This window comes from Dermacentor andersoni, chromosome 8, assembly GCF_023375885.2.
Source record: "Dermacentor andersoni chromosome 8, qqDerAnde1_hic_scaffold, whole genome shotgun sequence".
Lineage (NCBI taxonomy): Eukaryota > Metazoa > Arthropoda > Arachnida > Ixodida > Ixodidae > Dermacentor > Dermacentor andersoni.
In genome coordinates, this window is record NC_092821.1 from 32,157,743 (window position 1) to 32,182,501 (window position 24,759).

General features: G+C 44.5%; 1 protein-coding gene across 2 annotated transcripts in view; it reads left to right on the plus strand.

Annotated features, from left to right (window-relative positions):
• LOC126526177 (cell-death-related nuclease 7-like) overlaps positions 1-22,457 on the plus strand; it is an 81,120-nt gene extending 58,663 nt beyond the window's left edge. For both annotated transcript variants that reach the window (XM_050174121.2, XM_055068031.1), the window contains 2 exons: positions 13,213-13,454; positions 22,186-22,457. In XM_050174121.2, coding sequence (XP_050030078.2) covers positions 13,213-13,454; positions 22,186-22,287 — 344 coding nt within the window. In that variant the 3' untranslated portion in view covers positions 22,288-22,457. The remainder of the gene's footprint in view (positions 1-13,212; positions 13,455-22,185) is intronic.
• The last annotated feature ends 2,302 nt before the right edge of the window (positions 22,458-24,759 follow it).

Consider the following 24,759-nt stretch of genomic DNA (forward strand, 5'->3'; position numbering starts at 1 on the left):
CTTCTACGGTGGCCCGCTAAATCGTGGCTATAAGAGCTTACCTCCGTTTCTGTGAAAACGGGATTTGATGTGGTGCAATCGCGAAATTCTCTTCAACGCGGACGTCTGCGTCATGCGGAGGATCACTCATGGCAATCTTGAAAGTCCTGCTAGCTCTCGACTTCAGGGAATCAAGCCTGCAGTAAAAGAGTTCAATATGATGAGCGCTCACTCGAACAGGACGGCTCTTTACCGTTACCGTTTACTTTCACCGGCTTATCATCGGCAACTTTTGGGTCAGTGCACATTGTCCATGGGCAAAACCGGAGCGGCTCAGGCGAGCAGTACAACGTTTCGTATCCGACATCGCCAAATTTGTAACAGAAGTTAACAGGTGAACAAGGCGATCATCACTGTTTAGGTATATGTAGATGTAGAACCTAGATGTTAGTGGCACATACCCACCCTGGCCCATTGGCCAAGAATCAGGTGGTTCAATACAAAAATAAGAAAAACGAATTACTACATAATGTAGGCAACATTTGGGAATAGGTAAATGGGAAATAATAGATTCCCCCCCCCCCCACCAGCGTATGATTTTATTAGAATGAAAAATAAATAAAAACACAGTCCAAATAATCTAATTCATTTGTAGAAGTATAACGAAACCTTAAGTTCTGATTTTATAGTCTGCATCTTTCTGACGATGCAATAACACCCTCGACGGCTTCGGCAACCTTGCTTTCGCTGTGCCAAATGATCGAGGGCCCCAAAGATAGAAAAATTTGTATATGCAAGTATAATCTATGAAAGCAGAACGATATTTCTAATGGCATTTTTTGCAATTCACAATAAGCTAATAAATGAGAAAGTAATCTAATGATCATGTTTCCTCAAGAGCGACAATTCGGTGAGGGAGCAAAAGCAGCTCCGCGTAGGAAAATTTTGGAAATGTTATTCGGCAGCGCGGTCTAGTGCTATCGACTTCAAGTGCTGGCGCTTGAGAGATTTAGTATTGCAATAGTGCGACAAGTACTTAACATCTGCAGAGTTTGTTAAAGAAGGGGCGTGAAATTCATGCAGCGTCATTTGCCTCCGAAATCTGGCCCCTATGATGAAAGCTGATGCCGGTAAGCTTTCAGTTACTGGATATTTCAGAGACGCTTTCGCCAACTAATCAGCCATTTCGTTTAGAAATAAGCCCTTACGCCTTGCAACCGAAACCAATCTAATCAGAGCTAAATGAGGGGATACTGACAATTTCAATGTTTCCAAAACCTGGGAGTCGTCGGAAGCAGTAAAAAAGGGACACAGAGACAGAAAATGCGTCACGACGCCTGTGGAACGTGTTGATGCATTTAGTTAGCGGAGGGCTAGAATTACAGTGAAAAATCCTGCTGATTGGCACGAAGTCTGGGAGGCGAGGAGGAAACTACCAATCGATTATAGGAGGAACTATTCCAATTGCACACTTTTCTTCACTTCGGAAAGCATGAGTTACAATGACTGCCTTGATTGGTATGTGCAAAAAGTGATCATTTAAGATAGAGCTGAGGGTGCTGTAAATGATGCCTTTGCATTTTCAGGGAAAGTATAATCAAACTGAACTTTTGATGGAATTTCTGTTGCAACAAACAGGAGTCACCTCACGAAGTCGGATGCTTAACTGATCTACGGGAACTTGCATAAAAATGATGTGAGGTTTGTGGAATTGTAGCCAGTGCAACCAAAAAACAAATCCCGCTGGGAAGCCTAAAAATGATTGTACAGCTAACTATGGAAACCGCGTAACCAGAGAAGCGGTCCTAACTTCCAGATGTAAAACTCCATTTGCGACAAAGTTATGTAGTAATAAACGTTGTCGCAAGACCTGCCTCTCACATGCACGAGCTCCGCTACAACACACATCCATATTCCAATACCGGGTGAACGTAGATGGGGTATATTGATAACAGCATATTTCTTCGAAATCCTTATCGATTATACTTAGCCTGCATAGCATACCAACCGCACGAAAATCTTTTGCAGCAATATAGTAAATGTGCGCCTTCCAAGACGTAGAGCCGCGATATATCACGCCAAGACACCGGATTGTCTCTACTTGTTGGAGAATATTTAGATGATAAGCGAGAGAAATAAATGTGGGGTCTTTTAACGATATTTCTAGCAACGAGCATTTGCTAACCTTGAAATAAAGATGCATTGCATCAAGCCGGCTTTCTATAACAGGCAGTCATGTCTGCAATATTTCATAAACGTTTGGATGTCATTTGCCGGCAAGAAGAACGCTATATCATCAGAATGCACGTAAGTATGTACATCATCATGGCACGGACTGTAAATAAGTAAGACTGGAGAAAAGATTGCCCGTTGTGGAACGCTTCTGGCCTGCGCGTACCTAGCCGTAGAAATGCAGCTTTGAAAGCAGTAAAACTCTTTGTTCCTTAAAAAGTCTGCAATCTATGCTTGAAGCTATTTTGGAAAAGTTATGTGCCTAAGCTAATTGAGCAATATCACATGGTCAACGCTATCATATGCTTTTGAGATGTCTGGAGTGACTAATGCCGCATACTACCTTTTGTGTCATGCCAACTGAATACGGCTTTCAAAGTCAATATGTGCCTGCCAGCACTTTGATTTGAAATCAATTAGTTTCGGGCTGAGGATTTATCGCTCATAAAGGAAACTTATCAAACGAATATTTATAACTATTTCAAGTAATTTTAACAAACTTGAAGTTAACCCGATGAGCCTGATATATCGTCTAACACATAACATCCACCCGGATTTTTTAATAAAGGTATGACCTTGGCAATTTTCCGCTCAGTGCAAAGCATTCTATTATGTTGGAATAATTCATGATCTCTAATTGATAATCTTGTGATTCTTTATATAAAAATTTTTAACATAAACGAAGTGATTCGATCGGGTCACGGAGCCGTTGACGGAAAGCTTAGTAAAACATTTGATAATTTATACTTGTGGATTTCCGTGAAATTTTGCTAGGTCGGTGATACCAATGGACCTAATGGAAGTTGGGAAAGAAAACAACGTTCTAATTCTCTAGCGATTACCTCCAATGAATCCTTAATTTAATCGTGAGACAAAAGTGCGTATTCTGCATTTATTCGCTGCCGAATCACTTTCTTGGCACGCACAAAGCTGTAGAGTGTGCGTTTATTATTTATTTAAGAACAAATTCAAAATGCCGAATGCCGTACTCATCATTTGCCTTCAACACTGTCCGTCTAATAGTATCCGAGTAGAATGTGTAATCCATCCGGCTATGAAGGCATTGATTTTGTAACAGTTTCTTCCAAGATGCTTTCCTTCGCCTGTCGTCAAGCAAACAAGGATCATCCCGCCAAGGAGACGAATTCGTTTTAACCGATTTTGGCAAAAATTCACAATCTTCACGCGAATCTTTTAAAACAGAACAAATGCACAATGCTTTCGATTTGAGACTAGCATCAGTCGCAGAAGCAGATGAGGATCGTTTATTTCTGCTCCTAAACATCCGCTACGCTTTCGTCTTCAGGAGCACCTTCCTCGCTTCTTTTTCTTCGGCTCAGTTGCAAGTCTTCTATCGCGCATGCCGTGTTTACGTCTGTGAATAATTTTCTCGTAATAGCATCATGTCATGCGATATAGAAATAGTCCGTAGCAATCGGCTGCCGTTAAACGAATACGCGAAACGAGCAAATATACGATGTAAATTAAAACGGCAACTTGGCTGTGCCTATATCATGTACCTCGAGTCTTATGGCTTTGTTCGCTGTCTTGAACTTGAGAATAACTAACGTACCAAGGTTAAAGTGAATCGTCGCATTAGTGTTCGTACCGTAATGGTAAATACGGCATTTATAAAAGAAGCAATTAGTTTACTTTTAATTTAACACCCGAACACATTATCATAAATGTGATAAGTTAAGCGTGTGGCTATGGGTGCATTGATTTTAATGAGGCCTGCATTGTTCGAGCAATACATAGCTTTAGTTCTATGTGATACATGATACCTGTGCGTGAAACGCTACCGTAAAAAAATGATACGGTAGGCCAACTGCGCGTACGCGTTTTATACAACTAACTACCGCTGCAGCTACTGCTAGTCACCATGATTTAACAGAATATAGTAACATTCAAGCCTCCAGCTTAGATATGAATTTGTTCTTCTTATTTCTATCTCCCTCTCTCGCGACAACAGCAAGTAAATTGTCAACTCAGAATTCGCTTGGTCTAGTCTAGCGTTGACAACAAAATTGTCAGCGATGTTTTCTCGGTATTATCCAGACCGTGCGGGGTTATGCCGGAATGTACGAGTTTGGCATAGTTCTGGATCTCCATGATCTCTGGCGATGTCCTCACATGAATGAGCTAATGGTGTCAACAGAAAATTAAACATCCGGCACGCCTCGAATTTCATTGGCTTATCTAGATTCACTCTTGTGAGTTACATCCACTTGGGTCTCACCTGATGGGTGGCCGAAACAGGAGTCACGCGGTCAAACCGGCAGTGCCTTCTTTTATTCCTTTATCCACCCAGTGCATTGCCAGTGCGAATAAGTTAGAGAAAATTTTATATTTTAATGTGTTCGAAAAGGAGGAGAGGAATGGCTCGAGAATACGCCACGTCTGTACTGCTGAGATTCAGCGATGGACAGCCAGAAAATGTCCGAAACAGGAGACATGGTCATGACACATCCCAGAAAGGCATGCCAAGCGGCGTGCGCTGAATGTGTGGATAAATAGCTGTACAGTCGCCGTATTGCGATATTGCGTTGATAACAATACATCTCTTTAGAATAAGGTTTGCAACCAAATGCAGGCGCATTACGTACCGTCGGCCAAAAAAGTTTGTGACCATGGGATCCCAGAAAACGATTAAATTTTCAGTAGCTTGTATCACTCGTTAGTAAAACTGTTTATCAGAATGTTATTCGCATATACTCGTAGAGGCTGGAAGGGCAGATACCAGATTGGGTTGTGAGGTTGCTATTTCCGATGGTCCGTAAATGTTTTTGGTTGACAGTACGTCAACAAAAAGCGTTGCTTTCACTGCGCATACACTGATGCATGAGACGTGTGCGATGATAGCGTACGTTATTTGGCGAATTTAACGTTCATAATGTTTGCGTACGCTAAGAAATAGTGTTGCCGAACATGGCGGCACACGTGGCTCCCGCTTCCTCGTGGATTCTCGTTATGCCTATCCTCGCGCTCCCGTTGACCGCGAATAACTATTCAAATGAGATTTCCCTTCCTCTAAACTCACGTTACCTATGAGTCAATAGCGTGTCTAATTTCCCAGATCGTTTGGCGATTCCGGCCTCCCTAGGTAAGAGAGACGCGACCACATAGCAACAGGGTGGTTGCTAATGGATTGCCTTGGCTTCGATACGTTTGGGTTGCGGCAAAATACGGCGCCTTGTTTGATAATGTCTCCCATACGTTTGCGTTTCTGTACGGTAAACTAAAAAATTTGAAAAGACGCGCACCGTAACGTCCCGCTAGGATGCTTACGTTTAACCCTTGTTTAGCGGACGTGAGGCGACAAATACTATTCTAAATCTCTCTAAATGTCTTGAAGGGACGTGCACCGTAATGTCCTGCAAAGGTAATTGCATTTAACGTACAAAAGCCGACAAACGCTATCCTAAGACTATCTCATAACCGGTGTGTGTGTGTGAAAACATTTATTGGAATGAGGTCCGGAGGCTCGACTTCTTAAGTCAAGGCGGGCCGCTGCCACGGTGGCACTGTCAGGCCAAGCCTTTCAGCGACATCATGGGCCCTCTGGACGGCCCTTAGTTGGTCCTGAAACAATGGGCTTTGAATCCTTTTCTCCCACTGTGTCCATTCTTCAACGAGGTTGGGGAGAATCGCGGGGCACCCCGCCAGCATATGTCTGATTCCAATAATAATAATAATAATAATAATAATAATAATAATAATAATAATAATAATAATAATAATAATAATAATACCTTTATTGCCAATAATCAAAACAGTACATTCATACAGGCCTGCCAAAGCCTTTGAAGGCTTGAGCGGCAGCGCCTGGCAGGCAGCAAAACCATACACGGTACATTAATAGACCAGTTATAAGCAGCGAACTCAAGTATAGAACACCAAAAAAGGTTATTAGAATTGATACAGTGTCTATTATATCACGAGATAATGCATAACCATATACCAGACTGACCGTCATGGTTCAAAGGAATCACAGAATCACATGTACGAACCCAAACAATAACGGTAAATAAACGGAACAAGGACGCATTTACGAGCAGATACGCCTTAGCAGTCTCTTTAACTTATATTTCGTTTTTGCACAGAAGGTGCTGTGCGGCAGTTTATTGAACTAGGTGGGCACATAATGGGCCCGAGCTCTAGTGCCATACCTTGTGGAACAACATGGCCTCCAAAAGGGGTCCCTGGGCCTTAAGCAGCAGGAAGCTGTGTACGGAACTAAGAATTGACTAGACCAGAAGTGTTCTAAGACAACCGTTTGCATTAAAAGATCGTTGAAATTCGGCATCGAAAGTACTTTGAAACGGTCTGTGTCAGCATTCAGGCTCAGATCATCAGATATGTTTTTTAAGAGGGAGTGCAGTATCGCATTTATTCTGTTGTGCCAGCGGACAGCACAGTGCCCGTAAATTGTTATGCCATACCGGAGTAGACTGTAGCCTGTGTTATTGTTTTCCTTACTGATAAGGGCATGTAGTATCTTATATTGTACAGTAGACATGATATGGCGCGAAGTTTTTTGCAAACGTAAGCAAGGTGGCTGTTCCAAGAAAGGTGGCTGTCAAGATATAAACCAAGATATTTTACAACAGATGAGTACTGTAATGGTCTACAAGAACAAGCTGAACAATCTGAAGAATGCAAAACAAGAGGAAAGTCAAGGGCTACCTTCCTTAAAGGATTATGGAAGCAGATTAATTGCGTCTTAGATACATTTATAGCAATTAGGTTGTTTCGAAATCAATCCATAGCTTTTGTGGCAGCAGACTGTAAAGAAGCAATCGCATCATAGTAGCTGTGGGCAGAAGTTACGATCATCGTATCATCGGCGTATTGATAAAGCAAAACGGGTATCACGCTAGAAAGGTCATTTACAAAAATATTAAATAATAACGGGCTGAGTATAGATCCCTGCGGAACTCCAGCATTAATAATGGAGAATGCACTATGAACTTGCCCAACTGAGACGACCTGACGCCTACCCCAAAGCCAATGATGCCATTACAATCGTTGCAGTCCATCTTAATCTCCCCTTCTGGATATATTTTATTAATGGTGTACGGTGTGGGATATGTACCTGTTTGCAATAAGCGCAGTGAGACTGACTGAGCCCTGATCAGTTTTCAGTGTGGCAATGGGAATTGCCTGCGCCCTAAATAGTAGTGTTTGGTAATGTCATTGTATGTTATTAAATTATCTCTAGATTCCCTGGCTTGATGGTGAACGGCTCGGTTGTGTCTGTCACGGTTAGCAAGTCCTCGTGCCAAGTCATGAGCAACCTCACTGAGGTTTATCCGAGTCTCGTCCACTTTTCCCATATGCGCAGGAAACCATCGAATTTCAATTCTCATAATCCCAATGTTTTCAAAAAGTTTAGCTGCAACACCAGCTACGTAGCCTTTTTCAAAACACTTTATAGCGTATTTCGAATCACTGTAAATGCAGGCCCACTTATTACTCCTGATGGCTAGAGCAATTGCCACTTGTTCCGCCACCACGGGGTCCTTGGTAAAAATAGTGATAGCATCTTGCACCTTCCCTTGATAATTTGAGACAATGGCCGTATATGCTTCTTTACCTTTCACCCAGGCTGCATCAACTATAGCTGCCAATTGGTTCTGCTGTTCTATTTCCTGCAAGAGTGCTTTAGCTCTTGCCTTTCTCCTTTCGACATTGTATTCTGGGTGCATGTTTCTAGGGAGAGGGTTGGTTCTGATCTTGTTCCTAACGTCAGTCCTTAATTCTACTTCAGCCTCTATTGGGCTCCTTGATGTATTCAGTTCTGCACCTATTGCCTGTAATATGTTCCTGCCAGCTCGTGCTTTTGTCAATCTTTCGTGTTGCGCTAGCTGTTGGGCCTCCGCGATTTCTTCCATTGTGTTGTGCACCCCTAGACTCATGAGTTTGTCAGTTGCAGCGTTACTGGGTATCCCTAGGGCTACTTTAACGAGCTTCCTGAGCATCACATTAAGTTTGCTAAGTTCTGCCTGCTTCCATTTGAACAATCCAGCCACATAAGTGAAGCGACAGAGAGCAAAGGCGTGTATTAGCCTCAAAGCGCTGTCCTCTCCTAAGCCTCTGTGTCTATTGGTAATTCTCCTTAGTAACCTAATGACTTCATCTGTTTTATTCGAGATATGTTGCATTGTTCTATAGTTAGCATTGTTTCCGTCTATGTGATACCCAAGAACCTTGATTGTTTCAACTAGCCTGACTGTGCATCCTTCATGAGTGTATAAGCACACTCTTGGCTCATCTTCCGGACTGTAACCTCTTGGTTTGGGACCTTTTCTGCGATGTTTAACGACCAAGAGTTCTGATTTGGCTGCCGAGCTTTTCAACCCCACGTCTTTCAGTGTGTTCTCTACAACATATAAGCTTTCCCTTAATCTGGTCTCTGTCTGTCCTACATTACCCTTGGCACTCCATATGGTTATGTCGTCGGCATATACCACATAATGTATACCCTCAATTTTCTCCAGATTTCTTGCAACCTTGGGCATTGCTAAATTAAATAGCATGGGTGAGAGCACAGCCCCTTGTGGAGTGCCCCTATTTCCCAAATTCTTAGCTTCTGATTTAAGCTCACCCAGCATGAGTTGTGCAGTTCGATTTCTAAGAAAAGTCCTTAATCATGTTAAAAAGTCTCTTACCTAACCCCATCTCCGCGAGGACGCCAAGCATTGCCTTATGCTTTATACGATCAGAAGCTTTTTTCCGCATCCAATCCCAAAAGAGCTTTCGTATGCGCTGGGCTGGCCTGTATAAGTTGGTGTTTGATCAGCAGCATAGCATCCAGAGTAGGCAGCGCGGGACGAAAGCCGATCAAGTTGTATGAGAGGATGTCGTTCTGCTCAACGTATTTAGTGAGTCGATTTAGGATGACATGTTCCATAGCCTTGCCTAGACAGGACGTTAAGAAAATAGGACGCAGGTTGTCCAGAGTGAGTTGTTTTCCTGGCTTTGGTATGAGGATAGTATTGGCCACCCTCCATTCCTCTGAGTATACCCCTTTTCTCCAACACTCATTGAAATGTTCAGCTAGATAAGAAATTGATTCATCATCCAGATTTCTTAATATCTTGTTAGTTATTCCGTCAGGTCCAGCCGCCGATCTACTATTAAGACTGTGACGAGCCGCCCTCACTTCACTCTCAGTGAAGTCCCGGTCAAGTTCTTCACATATGCCTTCCGTATATTCGGGGCTCTCGTCTTCTTCGTTTGGTTGTTTAAGTGGGAGATATTTGGCTGCGAGACTATCCATGATATCCTTCTGTGTTTTATCTTGGCTTTCCTGATGAACCAGCTTAGATATAGCTGTTCTCTTGCTTGTCCTTGTTTCATTCTCGTTGAGCAAGTGCTTGAGGAGGTTCCAGCTACCTCCATGCTTGAGTCTACCATCAGCCGAATTACAGATCTCATCCCACTGTTGCTTCACGAGAGTCTTCGAGTGATCATCAATTTCTCTGTTTAATTGCGAACTTTTTTTCCTTATCCTTCTGTTAAGTCTCTGCGTTTTCCATCTCTGTAATATAGACTGTTTGGCCTCAATCAGATGCGCCAGCCTGCTGTCCATAGCCTCAATATTTTCCTCTGTCTTGATTTCTTTAGTGGCCTCTTTGACGTCCTCTCTGAGCTGGGTGACCCACGTCTGAAGGGGATCCTGCTCGGCATCTAGAGGCCCCACTTTTCTTCTGTTCGCCCTGATTTTTCTGAACTGATCCCAATCAGTGAATTTGAAGATTCTAGTTTCCTGTCTCGGTATGCGTATGGTTATGTGTTTGATAATGATCGCTTCCCGAGATCCATGTTTCAATTTTCCCAATTGGCTCCTCTTGAGTTCTTTACGACAGTAAGATTTGGTGTGGAGTCCCTGCTTGTGGACGTGCCACAGCGGGTGGGATACGCCGGATCAGTAATCAAGCATAACCCCAAATCCATGGCAAGACTCCATAGCTCCTCTCCATTCTTTGTGTTCCAAGTGTATCCCCATGTGGGATAGGGAGCATTAAAGTCCCCTCCAATTATGAGCGGGGAGTTTTTGGCAACCGAAAGCACCTTGTTGAAGAGTGCTCTAAACCTCTGTCTCATGTCGTTAGGACTGCTGTAAATATTCAAACAGAAAATGCTTTGCGTCTTACCTCTGTTCTTTTTAAGTATTATCTCAACTAGAATGAATTCAAACCTGGAATGTCTAAGATGAATATCATGCTCAATGTATGGCAACTTTTTGTCAATGAGGGTCGCCAACCCCCTCCCCGTTTTTATGTCTCTACATATAACTTTGTACCCAGTAAGCATAATTTCGTCCGCTAAGGTTTCCTGCAGCACAATTACTTTTGGCCTGGCCTCAGATGACCTGATCACCTGTCGCAGTGCTGCTTTTTTGTGTTGGAACCCGCGACAATTCCATTGCCACACGTTAAATCCATGATTACTGTCCATTGTTATTAGGTAAGGCTGCCTTTCTATTACCCGCTACTTTCCTCTTTGTGATGGCCCCCGACAATCCAGAAATGGACTTTATACTATCCGCCTCCGATGGCAGATACTCATCGTCGTCATCCCCTCGCGTCTCAATTTTCCTAAGTCTTTTCTCCGCCGTTAGTCTCCATTTCCACAATTTGTCCACTTTAATGTTGGTCGTTTCCACTGTCTCTCTTGTCGCTTTAATTGCATCTTTTATTTAACTGAGAGCTGAGAAGACTGACTCATCCTCGGAACTCACCGCCCTCTTTTTAGGGGCAGGAGATCTGGATTCTCCTGGATCGTTGCTTTTCCTTACAGGTCTATCTATCTCTACTCTAGCAGGGCTCGACTGGTCTTTCTTACGAAGCTCTACTACCTGCCTGGTCAATTCTTCATTAGATTTTCTTAAAGAAGTTACTTCTTTAATTAGTTGCTCTATTCTGGCATCATTGTCATCCCCCACAGCAGCCGAGGCGCCCCCAGCAACTCTCGCCATACCTTTTACTTTGTCAGCCCAAGTGGTTCCTAGCGTCTTCTTCTCGCCAGGTATTGAGTCCCTTTGCCCGAAGAGCACCTGCACTTCCCTTGACTTGGAGCGCCTTCTCTCCCTGGATAGTGAACGATGCCTGGATCTGGTGCGACTCCTGGAGCGTGAGTGCTCCCTGTCCTCGGGGCGATGGTTGGGCGCCAGCTGTTGCGCTTCAGACTGCACTCTTGTTGACGACCGAGTCCTGTTGCGCTCTCTTCGATGAAGTCGTACGAGGTAAGGGATTTGAAATCTTTGCTTACAAAACTTGTCGCCGGTAGGGTGATCGCCTTCACAAAATTTACACTTAGGTACATACATGTTCATCTCCTGGGTTGCGAGTTCCACATCCCCTACACTGAACAAAGTCAGGTGTTGGACACACATCAGAGCGGCGCCCGACCTTTCCGCAGGTGAAGCAGACGTCGAATTGCTTCCTTTAGAGGTAGCATCTCACTAGTGTGGATCCGTACCTGACAAAATTGGGCACTTTGAGTCCATCGAAAAGTACGATGACCGATCCCGACGTCTTGATGCGCTTGGCAGCCAGCGCAAGCGGGTTCAAGTCATGCACAATGTTTCTTGTTATTATAGCTTGCGAGTCTCTGATGTCCACTCTTCGGATGACGCCTTTGCATGCGGCATGTGGTGCCGCTTCGTATTCATTTGCTTCGTATTCCGCTTCCATAATCTTGAAAGACTTGATTCTAACGTACTTCGCAGCATGTTCGGGCTTAGGTGTGCTTACTACGATGATATTTTGAGTGAAGTTCGGGCAGACAACATCTTCACGGGCCTCCTCTTCTGTTAGGCCGGACGCCTCGATGACTGCGGAACCAATCGTGGTGGTGCTCACTTTGTTTAAATTGAGCCCTCCTCGAGGTCGTATAATGATTTTTTGTGCTCCTCGAGCAGTTGAGGCATCCTCGAAGCTTTGATAATCCGATTCTTGACCATTCCACCGACGGCGGTTCCCTTGACTCCATGCTCTCGCTGATTACGTGGCAATGTGCTGTCCTCATCCACAGCCTTTGTGCTAGCTCGTGATCTTCGGCCAGCCACTACTTGCCAGCCGTAGTCGTCCTGACCATTGTTTCCTTCATTTTCAGTAAAATCTTCATCTTCCATGTTTGTATCCGCCATGACTGCGGTCAGGTGGGCTTACTAGGCCCAACAAAGGCCCTACTCCTCACTAAGGAGCAGAAAACGTTCCGTAAGATTGTGAAAAAACAAGCCCCACCTCGAATCTTGGTGTCAGTAGATTCGCCGTCGCTTCGCGGATCCAGTGGTATGCTTCTTTTCATTGCACTCTCAAAACTGACGAGCGGAGCATGGAAAAAGAAACGGAGCCGATGCTTCCACGTCTGCACTGCTCGGCGCTTCTTCTTCTTCCCCATAACCGGTGCTGGCGCGCAACATTACCGCCGCAGCTTTCTGTGTTTGAAACGAGGAAGCGGCGTCTGCAAGGTGCGTTCCCCGCCTCGACATAGGTAGCTGTTGACATAGGTGACCGCGCTACCTTTGTTCAGTGCCTGCCGTCTAGGAAACTCACGCGAGCGAGAAACTCTGGGCATCCTCGCTGCACAGCTGCACAGCACCCCAGCTCTTCCTTTCGACGCTGACAACGTAAACGAACGCTTATCAGCCGGAACGCTCAACTCGGCGGCTAGCTTCGCACATGAAGTGACTATGCGGTCCGAAAATGTGACCTGCACTCAGGTGTTTGAAGGACATAACCGCATTGGCAAGCGTCTGTTTATGAATATCTACCAACACTCTGGATACAAAAGTCGAGTGCCGAAATGCAAGTATCTGCAAGACCCTCCAAACTGTGAACATAAGTATCAAGTTTTCAATAACACCTAAGAGGAACGCTGTGAATCAAAATGTAGTGACATGGTATGTTCGTTCGCTCACGGCGAACCAGACAATAAACCAGACAATGAAAACTAAACATTTTACGTATTTCGTTCCATTGCCTTTAACAGATGTATACACTGAAGGACTGAGGGATCAAGTTAAGGATAATATCACAGTACAGTCCTGGAGAAATGGCGCAGGCGGTGCTCAAGATACGTACTGCACACGAAACTATAGCGTCAGAGACGTTAATATAATAGGTGTGCAGACTAGCAATGGATATGCTGAGTTTGGGAGCAGTGAAGACCACAGCAAGTGGTGTGTCGCACAAGAGAAGGGAATCTTCTGCGTTTCCTCGCTGAACCGCATGGTGAGCTGTTCTTCTAAACCTTAGACTTTGCATGTGTGGGAAAACCAGGGCTCTGTGAATACCTTCTTTTTCCACCTTTGGGTACTCTGCGACTGAAACTCATGATTTTTCCCTGAATGTCATTTAGTATATCGGCTATACCCATTTGCTCTGTGATCTAAACAGCTCTCCTTCTGTGTCTCTTAACGTTATGCATAGCATTCTTCGTTCTATTGCTCTTTGCGCGGTCCTTCACTTGTTCTCAAGCTTCTCTGTCAGTCTCCAACTTTCTGCCCCGTATGTGAGCCCCGGTAAAATGCACTGATTGAACACCTTCCTTCTCAATGATAACGGTAAGCTTCCAGTCACGAGCTGACAATTTCTGCCGTATGCGCTTCAACCCATTTTTATTCTTTTGTGAATTTCCTTCTCATGATCAGAGTTCCCTCTGAATAATTGGCCTAGGTAAACGTACTCCTTCACAGACTCTAGAGGCTGAATGGCGATCCTGAACCTTTGTTCCCTTTCCCGGCCATTCATGATTATGTTTGTCTTGTGCATATTATCTTCGACACCACTCATACACTCTATCTGCTAAGGCGACTGATGTCCCGTGAACGTACTTTGCCTCTGTGGGACTCGAACGCTTTCACCATGTGTCGTTTGCGTTTGTTGTCTCCGGACATACGGACACACCTACTGCCTGGGTTACCTCGACGTGAACAGACCATGCTATACCATCTGTGGCTAGGTGTTGCATTTACAAACTCGTATGCTTTCCTTATTGGAATGGCCAACAGCCCAACGTGCGCCACATGCAACATCGATGAGACTCTCGCACATATTATCTGTGTCTGCCCGCGATATAGTGCCCAGAGACAAGTGCTGTGCAGAGCACAGGAGCAGTTGGACAATCGTCCCTATCAGAATTCAAAGCTTTAGGTCAGTACTCCCTCAGAACATCCACGCTGAAGGCCTTACTCGCGTTATCAAGGTTCCTGCGGTCAGCGGGGCTTCACGATAGACTGTAAGAACACCGCGCCCTACCGCTCTGTAGTGTACGAGGTTTGGTCGTGCTCGCCTCTATTTCTATCACCCCTTTCCGCTCTATTTCTCTTTTTACCCCTTTCACCCTTCTCCCCGTGCAGGGTAGCCAGCCGAAAGTGCCTCTGGTTAACCCCCCTGCCTTTCTATGGATCCTTCGGTCTCTCTCTCTCTCTGCTATGGTCCTTAATCATTTGTTGTAACTCGTCTGCAGTGTTGCGGAAGAGAACAATGTCATCTGCAAACCGAAGGTTGATGACATAATCGCTGTCAATCCTTATTCCTAAGCCTGCCCAGTTTATTAACTTGAATACTTCTTCGAAGCTCTCAGTGAATAGCATTGGAGAGATTGTGTCTCCTTGTCGGACCCCTTTCTTTATAGGTATCTTCGTATTTTTCGTGTGTAGAATTAAGGTAGCTGTGGAATCGCTAGATATTTTCCAATATATTTACGTAAGTGGTCTGTACTCCTTGATTACGTAATGCCTGTATGTCTGCTGGTATTCCAATGCCTTTTCGTAATCTATGAAAGCCATATAGAGAGGCTGATTGTACTCTGCGGATTTCTCAATTTCCTGATTAGTCACATGGATATATAGAAAATTATCAGTCATAGCACTCGTAGTACAGCCCGCTGGGCAGTTCTTTTTTTTTTCGAAAGTAGTCCTATAAAGGGTTATAATTACACGAAGGTATTTCGCCCTCGTCAGCAGCAGTCCTTGAGATAGTTACTCTGGCTAGCTTCCCACGCTATGGATGCCGTGCTCGCACCTGTTTAAGCTTTTCCTAGACGCTAGAGCTATACTATGTCCGCACAACTTTGAGCGATCGGAACGCACGTTTTCTGCGCTTGGCCGGCAGAGAAGGGAGGCTTTGTTCCGGCCGCAAAGCCCTCCATGTCTCAGTAAGGTGCCTGGTGGTGGTCTCGTGCGGACGCTGCCCTCTCGGTGAGCGCATATTCCCCTCATCTTTTAAAAAGTTCAATACTTACAAGCATTTGTCTCGCAAACCATACTTAGTTAAAGGGAATTTTCTACGTCTTAATAATTTCTCTCGTCGTATTCGAGTGCTGATTGCCGTGTTATCGTTTGTTAACGAAGCTTTCCCTCAAGTCTCAAATATTTTAAGGCAGTTTGTCGTGTGCGTATCATGGCCACGCACGCTTATATCGCCTACCGTTTCGCTACCGCGGGTGCGCTTTAAAACCACGGCAATGCAATTTCGCTTCAGAAACTTTCCTTTCCTTTCTTCTTCTCCTCCCTTAAACTGGCTCCCTTAACTACTACACGCAGAGACAAAGCAACAGCGCTCGCATTCGATCCCATAGATGAGATGAATATATATATATATATATATATATATATATATATATATATATATATATATATATATATATATAGAGAGAGAGAGAGAGAGAGAGAGAGAGAAACTTATCAGTCATAGCACTCGTAGTACAGCCCTCTGGGCAGTTCTTTTTTTTTTTTGAAAGTAGTCTTATTTAGGGTTATTATAATTACACGAAGGTATTTCGCCCTCGTCAGCAGCAGTCCTTGAGATAGTTACTCTGGCTGGCTTCCCACGCTATGCGTGCCGCGCTCGCCTAGCACGTGATCCAGCTTTTCCTAGTCTCAAAAGCCGCTCGAGTTCGCTCTTCTCCACGGGCGGCCATTTTTCCAAGAAAGTATGCCTTACAACCACTCGGAATAGCAAAAATCGACCATCGCAGACCCCATCAGTCCCTTTCCACGTAAGTATCCAACCGACTGAGCTAGCTTCCTGGGCAACATCCAAGGGTTACGAGTTCAAATCACCTATTCTCTTCTTCTTTTTTTGTTTCCCTTCCTTTTTTTCTTCCCCCTTTTTAATCTCTTTTCTTTTAGTTTATCACTGTACGGGAACCGTCCTAAAAAAAAGAAAAAAGAATTATATATATCCTCAATTATGTATGACCACACATGTGCAGGTCATAAATACCAGGTTCTCTAGCCGAGTGCCATCAGTGCGGTATAACCGAGCTCAGATTGGTCCACCTTGACTGATCAAATAAGGCACCACTGTAGGTTAAATGAGGCGTACAACTCCTGCGGGACCCGCCGTGGTTGCTCAGTGGCTATGGTGTTAGACTGCTGAGCAGGAGGTTGCGGGATCGAATCCCGGCCACGGCGGCCGCATTTCGATGGGGGCGAAATGCGAAAACACCCGTGTACTTAGATTTAGGTGCACGTTAAAGAACCCCAGGTGGTCGAAATTTCCGGAGTCCTCCACTACGGCGTGCCTCATAATCAGAAAGTGGTTTTGGCACGTAAAACCCCATAATTTAATTTTGAATTTAACTCCTGCGGGGGCGGTAGAGTATCCGCCTCCCGTGCAAGAGGACCATGGTTCAAATCCTGGTTCAAATCCCCATGGTTCAAATTCTCCACCGGAAAATACAAAAAAAAAGCCGGGTGTTGAGAAAATTGCACAAACAGGCCTGGAGTGCGGCCTGATCCCGGTGACCAGAACCGGTAACGCACTCTCTCACCAGAGCAGGATTGGCCACCCTGGTGCAGTACTTGGCCACAACCTCCTATATGAATACAACAATCAGACCCCGGCCCTCAGTCTCCAGCAGCCGCGAAGCAACTGACCACGGCGGTGGTCAGATCTGTGACGCAGCAGAGGGTGCTAAGAATACCTGGCTCCGGACAGGCCGCCATTGGAATCTGAACCTGGCAACGTTTGACATTAGAACGTTATCTAGTGAGGCGAGTCTAGCAGTGTTATTGGAGGAATTAGAGGGTAGTAAATGGGATATAATAGGGCTCAGTGAGGTTAGGAGGACAAAAGAAGCATATACAGTGCTAAAAAGCGGGCATGTACTGTGCTACCGGGGCTTAGCGGAGAGACGAGAACTAGGAGTCGGATTCCTGATTAATAAGGATATAGCTGGTAACATACAGGAATTCTATAGCATTAACGAGAGGGTGGCAGGTCTTGTTCTGAAACTTAATAAGAGGTACAAATTGAAGGCAGTACAAGTTTACGCCCCTACATCCAGTCATGATGACCAGGAAGTCGAAAGCTTTTATGAAGACGTGGAATCGGCGATGGGTAAAGTCAAAACAATATACACTATACTGATGGGCGACTTCAATGCCAGGGTAGGCAAGAAGCAGGCTGGTGACAAGTCAGTGGGGGAATATGGCATAGGCTCTTGGAACAGCAGAGGAGAGTTATTAGTAGAGTTTGCAGAACAGAATAATATGCGGATAATGAATGCCTTTTTCCGCAAGCGGGTTAGCCGAAAGTGGACGTGGAGGAACCCGAATGGTGAGACTAGAAATTAAATCGACTTCATACTCTGCGCGAACCCTGGCATCATACAATATGTAGACGTGCTCGGCAAGGTGCGCTGCAGTGACCATAGGATGGTAAGAACTCGAATTAGCCTTGCCTTGAGAAGGGAAAGGAAGAACCTGGTACATAAGAAGCCGATCAATGAGTTAGCGGTAAGAGGGAAAATAGAGGAATTCCGGATCAAGCTACAGAACAGGTATTCGCCTTCAACTCAGGAAGAGGACCTTAGTGTTGAAGCAATGAACGACAATCTTATGGGCATCATTAAGGAGTGCGCAATAGAAGTCGGTGGTAACGCCGTTAGACAGGAGACCAGTAAGCTATCGCAGGAGACGAAAGATCTGATCAAGAAACGCCAGTGTATGAAGGCCTCTAACCCTACAGCTAGAATAGAACTGGCAGAACTTTCTAAGTTAATCAACAAGCGTAAGACAGCTGACATAACGGAACTATAATATGGATGGAGGAAGCGTAAAAGCAGTGAAGAAGAATCTAGGAATATGCAAGGATCAGATGTATGCGTTAAGAGACAAAGCCGGCAATATTGTTACTAATATGGATGAGATAGTTGAAGTGGCTGAGGAGTTTTATAGAGATTTATACAGTACCAGTAACACCCACGACGATAAGGTGAGAGAGAATAGTCTAGAGGAACTTGAAATCCCACAAGTAACGCCGGAAGAGGTAAAGAACGCCTTGGGAGCTATGCGAAGGGGGAAGGCAGCTCGGGAGGATCAGGTAAGAGCAGATTTGTTGAAGGATGGTGGGAACACTGTCCTAGAAAGACTGGCCACCCTATATACACAATGCCTCATGACCTCGAACGTACCGGAATCTTGGAAGAACGCTAACATAATCCTAATCCATAAGAAAGGGGACGCCAAAGACTTGAAAAATTATAGACCGATCAGCTTACTGTCCGTTGCCTACAAAGTATTTACTAAGGTAATCGCAAATAGAATCAGGAACACCTTAGACTTCCGTCAACCAAAGGACCAGACAGGATTCCGTAAAGGCTACTCAACAATAGACCATATTCACACTATCAATCAGGTGATAGAGAAATGTGCGATGAGAAATATATAGCCTTCATTGATTACGAAAAAGTGTTTGATTCAGTCGAAACCTCAGCAGTCATGAAGGCATTACGGAATCAGGGTGTAGATGAGCCATATGTAAGAATACTGGAAGATATCTATAGCGGCTCCACAGCCACCGTAGTCCTCCACAAAGAAAGCAACAAAATCCCAATAAAGAAAGGCGTCAGACAGGGAGATACGATCTCTCCAATGCTATTCACAGCATGTTTACAGGAGGTATTCAGAGACCTGGAGTGGGAAGAATTGGGAATAAAAGTTGATAGAGAATACCTTAGCAACTTGCGATTCGCTGATGATATTGCCTTTCTTAGTAACTTAGGAGACCGATTGCAATGCCTGCTCACTGATCTGGAGAGACAAAGAAGAGTGGGTCTGAAAATTAATCTGCAGAAAACTAAAGTAATGTTTAACAGTCTCGGAAGAGAACAGCAGTCTACAATAGGTAGCGAGGCACTGGAAGTGGTAATGGAATACATCTACTTAGGGCAGGTAGTGACCACGGATCCGGATCATGAGACTGAAATAACCAGAAGAATAAGAATGGGCTGGGGTGCGTTTGGCAGGCATTCTCAAATCATGAACAGCAGATTGCCACTATCCCTCAAGAGGAAAGTGTATAACAGTTGTGTGTTACCAGTACTCACGTATGGGGCAGAAACCTGGAGGCGAAAAGGGTTCTGCTAAAATTGAGGACGACGCAACGAGCTATGGAAAGAATGATGGGTGTAACGTTAAGGGATAAGAAAAGAGCAGATTGGGTGAGGGAACAAACGCGAGTAAATGACATCTTAGTTGAAATCAAGAAAAAGAAATGGGCATGGGCCGGACATGTAATGAGGAGGGAAGATAACTGATGGTCATTAAGGGTTACGGACTGCATTCCAAGGGAAGGGGAGCGTAGCAGGGGGCGGCAGAAAGTTAGGTGGGCGGATGACATTAAGACGTTTGCAGGGACAACATGGCCACAATTAGTGCATGACCGGGGTAGTTGGAGAAGTATGGGAGAGGCCTTTGCCCTGCAGTGAGCGTAACTAGGCTAATGATGATGATGATGATGATGATGATGATGATGATGGTGATGGTGATGGTGATGATGATGACATGGATGCGACCCATTGTGGAGTATCCCTTCCTGAAGCCAGCCTGTTCCCTTTGGTGACTAGAGTCCAGTGTTGCCCGAATTTTATTGCAAATAATCTTGGTGAATTTTTATATAATACTGCGAGTAAGCTAATGGACCTATTATTTTTCAATTCTATAACGTCTCCCTTTTTGTACATTGCTATAACGCTTGCATTGTTCAAGTTTTCTGGGACCCTTGAAATTGATAGACACTTCGTATAGAGAGCCGTTAGTTTTGCAAGCATTATGTATCGTTCATCATTGATTAAATCGACTGTCATTCCATCTTCTCCTGCCACTTTTCCCCGTTGCATGTCTTTCAAGGCCCTTCCGTCCTCATCGCTAGGTATAGGAGGGGTATGTGTAACCTGTTCATTACTGCTTCGAACGGAGGTATCATGGCTCCTCTAGGTACTGTACAGGTCATTCAAGAATTATTACGCTGCTTTTCCTATACCTTTGAGATTGCTGATGATATTACCCTGCTTATCTTTCATTGCATACATCTTGGTTTGTCCTGTGCCAAGTTTCCTTCTCACTGACTTCAGCCTAGATTCATTTTAAGGCTTCCTTAGTCTTTCTCACGTTATAATTTCGAATATCCCTTATTTTCTCCTTGTTGATTAGTTTTGACAGTTCCGCGAATTCTATCTTATCTCTTGAGTTGGACACTTTCATTATTTGTCGTTTCTTTATTAGATCCTTTCTTACTTGGTAGAGTTTGCCTACTGGTTGCATTGGTGCCATGTCCCCTACTTTGCTGCCTCTGAAGCCAGCCTAGTTACGGTTACCTCAATGACACCTGCATCTCTCCGTGCTAAGGCTGCATGTTTGTTTGCAAGCACGATCGTGAATTTGTTTGCTTTACGCTTACTGCATCTAGGTTTTCCTCTTTCTTCTTGACCAGATTTACTCTTTTTCTCTTCATATTGAGGTGAATCCTAGCCCTCACTAACCTACGATCACTGCACTTTACCCTACCGAACACTTACATCCTGCACTATGCTGGGATCAGCAGAAAGTATGAAATCAAATTCATTTATTGTTTCACCATTAGGGCTTTTCCAGATCGACTTTCTGTTGCTATGCTTCCTGAAGGAGGTGTTCATTATTCAAAGCTTATTTATTTCTGTGAATTCTACCAGTATCCCTCCTCTAGCATTACTACATTTGACAATGTAGTTTCCAGTTGCTTGTTCATCAGCCTTCTTTTTCCCCACTTTCGCATTGAAGTCACCAATTACAACAGTATGCTGAGTTTGCGCTTTTCTCATCGCTAATTCAACATCTTCGTAATAACTAATTTACTCCATCATCATAGTGACTCTGCGTTGGAGCGTAGGCTTGTACTATCTTTAATCTATACCTTTTATTAAGTATGCTTACGACAACAGCTTCCCTCTCGTTAATGCTGTAGAATTAATGCTGTAGAAGTGTTGCCCGCTATGTCCTTATGGATTAGGAATCCTACCTCGTATTGCTTCTTATATGGGAGACCTCTATAGCAGATGAAATAGCCGTTAGTCAGCACTGTATAAGCCCTCCCCAGTTCTACTCTCCCTAAGGCTGATAATATCCCAAACAATGTCTGATAGTTTCTCAAAGAGTCCTGCTAAGCTAGCCTCACTCGACAGAGTTCGGGTGTTAAAGGTCATGTAATGCGCAGGTTAGATAACCGGTGGACCATTCGGGTTACAGAATAGGTGCCAAGAGAAGGGTTGCGCAGTCGAAGACTGGATAATAATACGTGGAGCGATGAAGTTGGGAAATTCGCGGGTGATAACGGTGGTGCACAGGATCACATCCTCACCGTGGCCACCTTTCACTGTGATAGTAAATATAAGGACAGTTCTAGCGCATTTCTGCGGTCGCCATCGCCGTGAGGTTCCCTATAAAATTCAAGGGCGATGACATATTCGTCGCGCGCTCTACGCCATATGTGCGAGCGAAAGCGTGGGAATGTGAACCGGCGATAGCGGCTCCATCTCGCGCACGCAACTGAGGAAAGCGCGGAGGAAGCACACCATCCTCCGTCGCGAGATAGGCTCCAGGGGTAGTGTTTAGCTCGGTTTAGGTTTAGGTTTACGTTTAGTATCGTTTAGCTTTTACCTCAGAAACGTTTGTTGACGCTTCCAATTTCCTTGCAGAATTCCCAGAAGAAGCGCGGTGGCGAAGTCACGTGTCTGCTGGATGCCAACTTGGCTCAACTCTTCAGGAGCACGATCGCAGAAAGCACCAAATGCGAATAACACGTGGCACTGCAGTGACGGCATTAAGAAGAGAGCGTTGCAACTACTGTAGGAAGCCACCACTGCAGAAATGCCGCAGCACGGTGCGAAATTCCGAGGGAATAGAAATTTGGGGGCTTTGTACCGAATGTGTCTGGATTATCCCTTCGAGGAAAATAACAGCAAGCTAGTATCAGTAGCAGTTATGACAAGCATTTATTATTCATGCGAAGAGTTCATTTGCTGGCAAAACACGAAGCAGTGACACGATAGCCGACAACTTATAATGTGCAGTAAGCCATAGAGTGTTTCATGCGCTCTCTATAGATTGGTTCTGCAGGAAGTTTGTAGCGAAGCTCTTAAGGAGATTTTTGCGACTGCTTTCAACTGCTTCCATGTCTGTTCGATATCAAATGTGAATGTCATACAACATATATAAAAGCAACAACTTTGCTGTGAAACGTAATATACATGATTATAATATAAAAATTAACTTGCGTTTTTCACATTCGAATAAACAGCAACCAGTATTCTGCTACTTTTATTCCTCCCAGATGAAGTTGTCAGTCAGCTGGGAGTTTACAGCTAATGCAGTGAAATCTTACGTTGTTTTGTTGCAACGCGGCCTGCGTGGGGACCGCCCTAGGACTTTGCGTTAAAATGTACCTAATAGTTATTGTACAATAAAAGTTACCTATCGCACACGTAACTGTAATATACAACTCCTTTGCCTCGTTTTTAGCAGGTAAATTGTAATTGCAGCTTCTCACGTTGCTTTCAACCGAGTACACATTGCAGTCCAGCTATAATATCAGTGTGTACAGCAGCGAAGGTAAAATATGACGGTGCTCTCCAGCGTCGCAGCTTGCGTGAGAGCATTAAAGCAGACATATGGCCACACCATCATATACAGTTTTTATGGAACCATATCAGCTAGCGCCCCCAATCGCCATGGCGCAAGGCAAGCGCGTTTTCAATAGAATGAGCAGGTTTTTCGCGAGCAAGTGAAATTACAGCTCGGTTATTGAAAAAGACAGGTGATAGAGAGGTTCTGGAAGGCAAGCCACTTGAGACAAATGAAATGAAGGGCTGTTGAAAGCTAGAATTTTGTCCACGCTGCGCTTAAAGATTCAGTCATGTGTAGTAAGGATCAAGCAACGCACGCAACAGTGGGACACTGTCTGCGCAGGAGGTGCGAGCGCAGATTGCGAGCTGTTGACGCCGGATGACACTGTCTTTGCTGCGCCCGTAGTCCGGTTCTTCCGCCTGTCATCCAACGCTGATAAACGCCCTTTCAAAGCGGTGAAGGGGCGAGGTATTCAAACCTGGAACTCCAAAGTCGGACTCTACCAAATTCCCGGACAATGCCTGACGAAACCACCCAGCAGGCAGTCGCCCAATCCCCGCCGGTTTTCGAAACTGGCAGGCTGCGCAAGCGCGACCATCCCTTCCTTTAGTGGAACAGATGACCACGATGTGAAAGATTGGTTCACGGCATTCGAAAAGGTGAGCGGTTACAATAAATGAGATGAACCGTCGAAACTACAGAATGTCTCGTTTTATCTGCAGTCGTCGCAAGCCTGCAAAAACGCAAAAATTGGCCGATTTCACGTATTTATTTTTATTTATTTATTTATACAAGTACCTGCAGCACCACAAGGGCATTATTGCAGGGGGGGGACAAATTGAAGAAAAATGAACATGTGATAAAAACTTGATACAGCTAAGCACAGGTGGTAAAAGTAACAAAATACGTGACATCGATGAGTCATCTCGACGGCAAAACAGTCTTCAGTGAAATGCGGTGCCAAATTGCAAGACAGAAATGAGAAGGGTTCACTATCGCATGAAGTGCAATGCCAGCCAAATGATATAAGGAAAACGGGATAATATACTACGACAGACTGCGTGACAATAAAGACAGAAACTCTGAACACGTTTTACATTTACCAATGCTCCTGGGAAACCTATTCCAATGTGTGGAAGCATGCGGTTTTTGTGAATTACGGTAGACATCAGTACGACAGCGCATTTCAAGAACTTTAAGCTCGTGACCACATCGTTCAGAGATGAAGTGGGGAGGGAAAATGTACAAGTTCTTGTTTATTCCTGTGAGATCAGAGTAGATTCGGAAAAACAGTTCTAATTTTGCAGTTAATCGGCGGTGTGCTAGTGTTTTCCAACCAAGGTCCTCTTTAAGTAATGTAATACTGCTACGGAAGTTATAATTACCAGAAACAAATCTTGCAGCGCAGTTTTGGACGCGTTCGAGCTTTTCTATAAGTTTAGAGCTTTGAGGGTCCCATACCTGGCAAGCGTATTCGAGCACCGGACGAACATTTGTTATGTAAAGCAGTTCTTTTACTTTCTGGGGGGCGTTTTAAAAATTACATCTAACAAGGTTTTGCATACGAGATGATTTTAAGGTTAAGTATTCAATATGTCCGTTCCATGTTAAATTTTCTGAAAAATAGACCCCGAGGTATTTGTAGT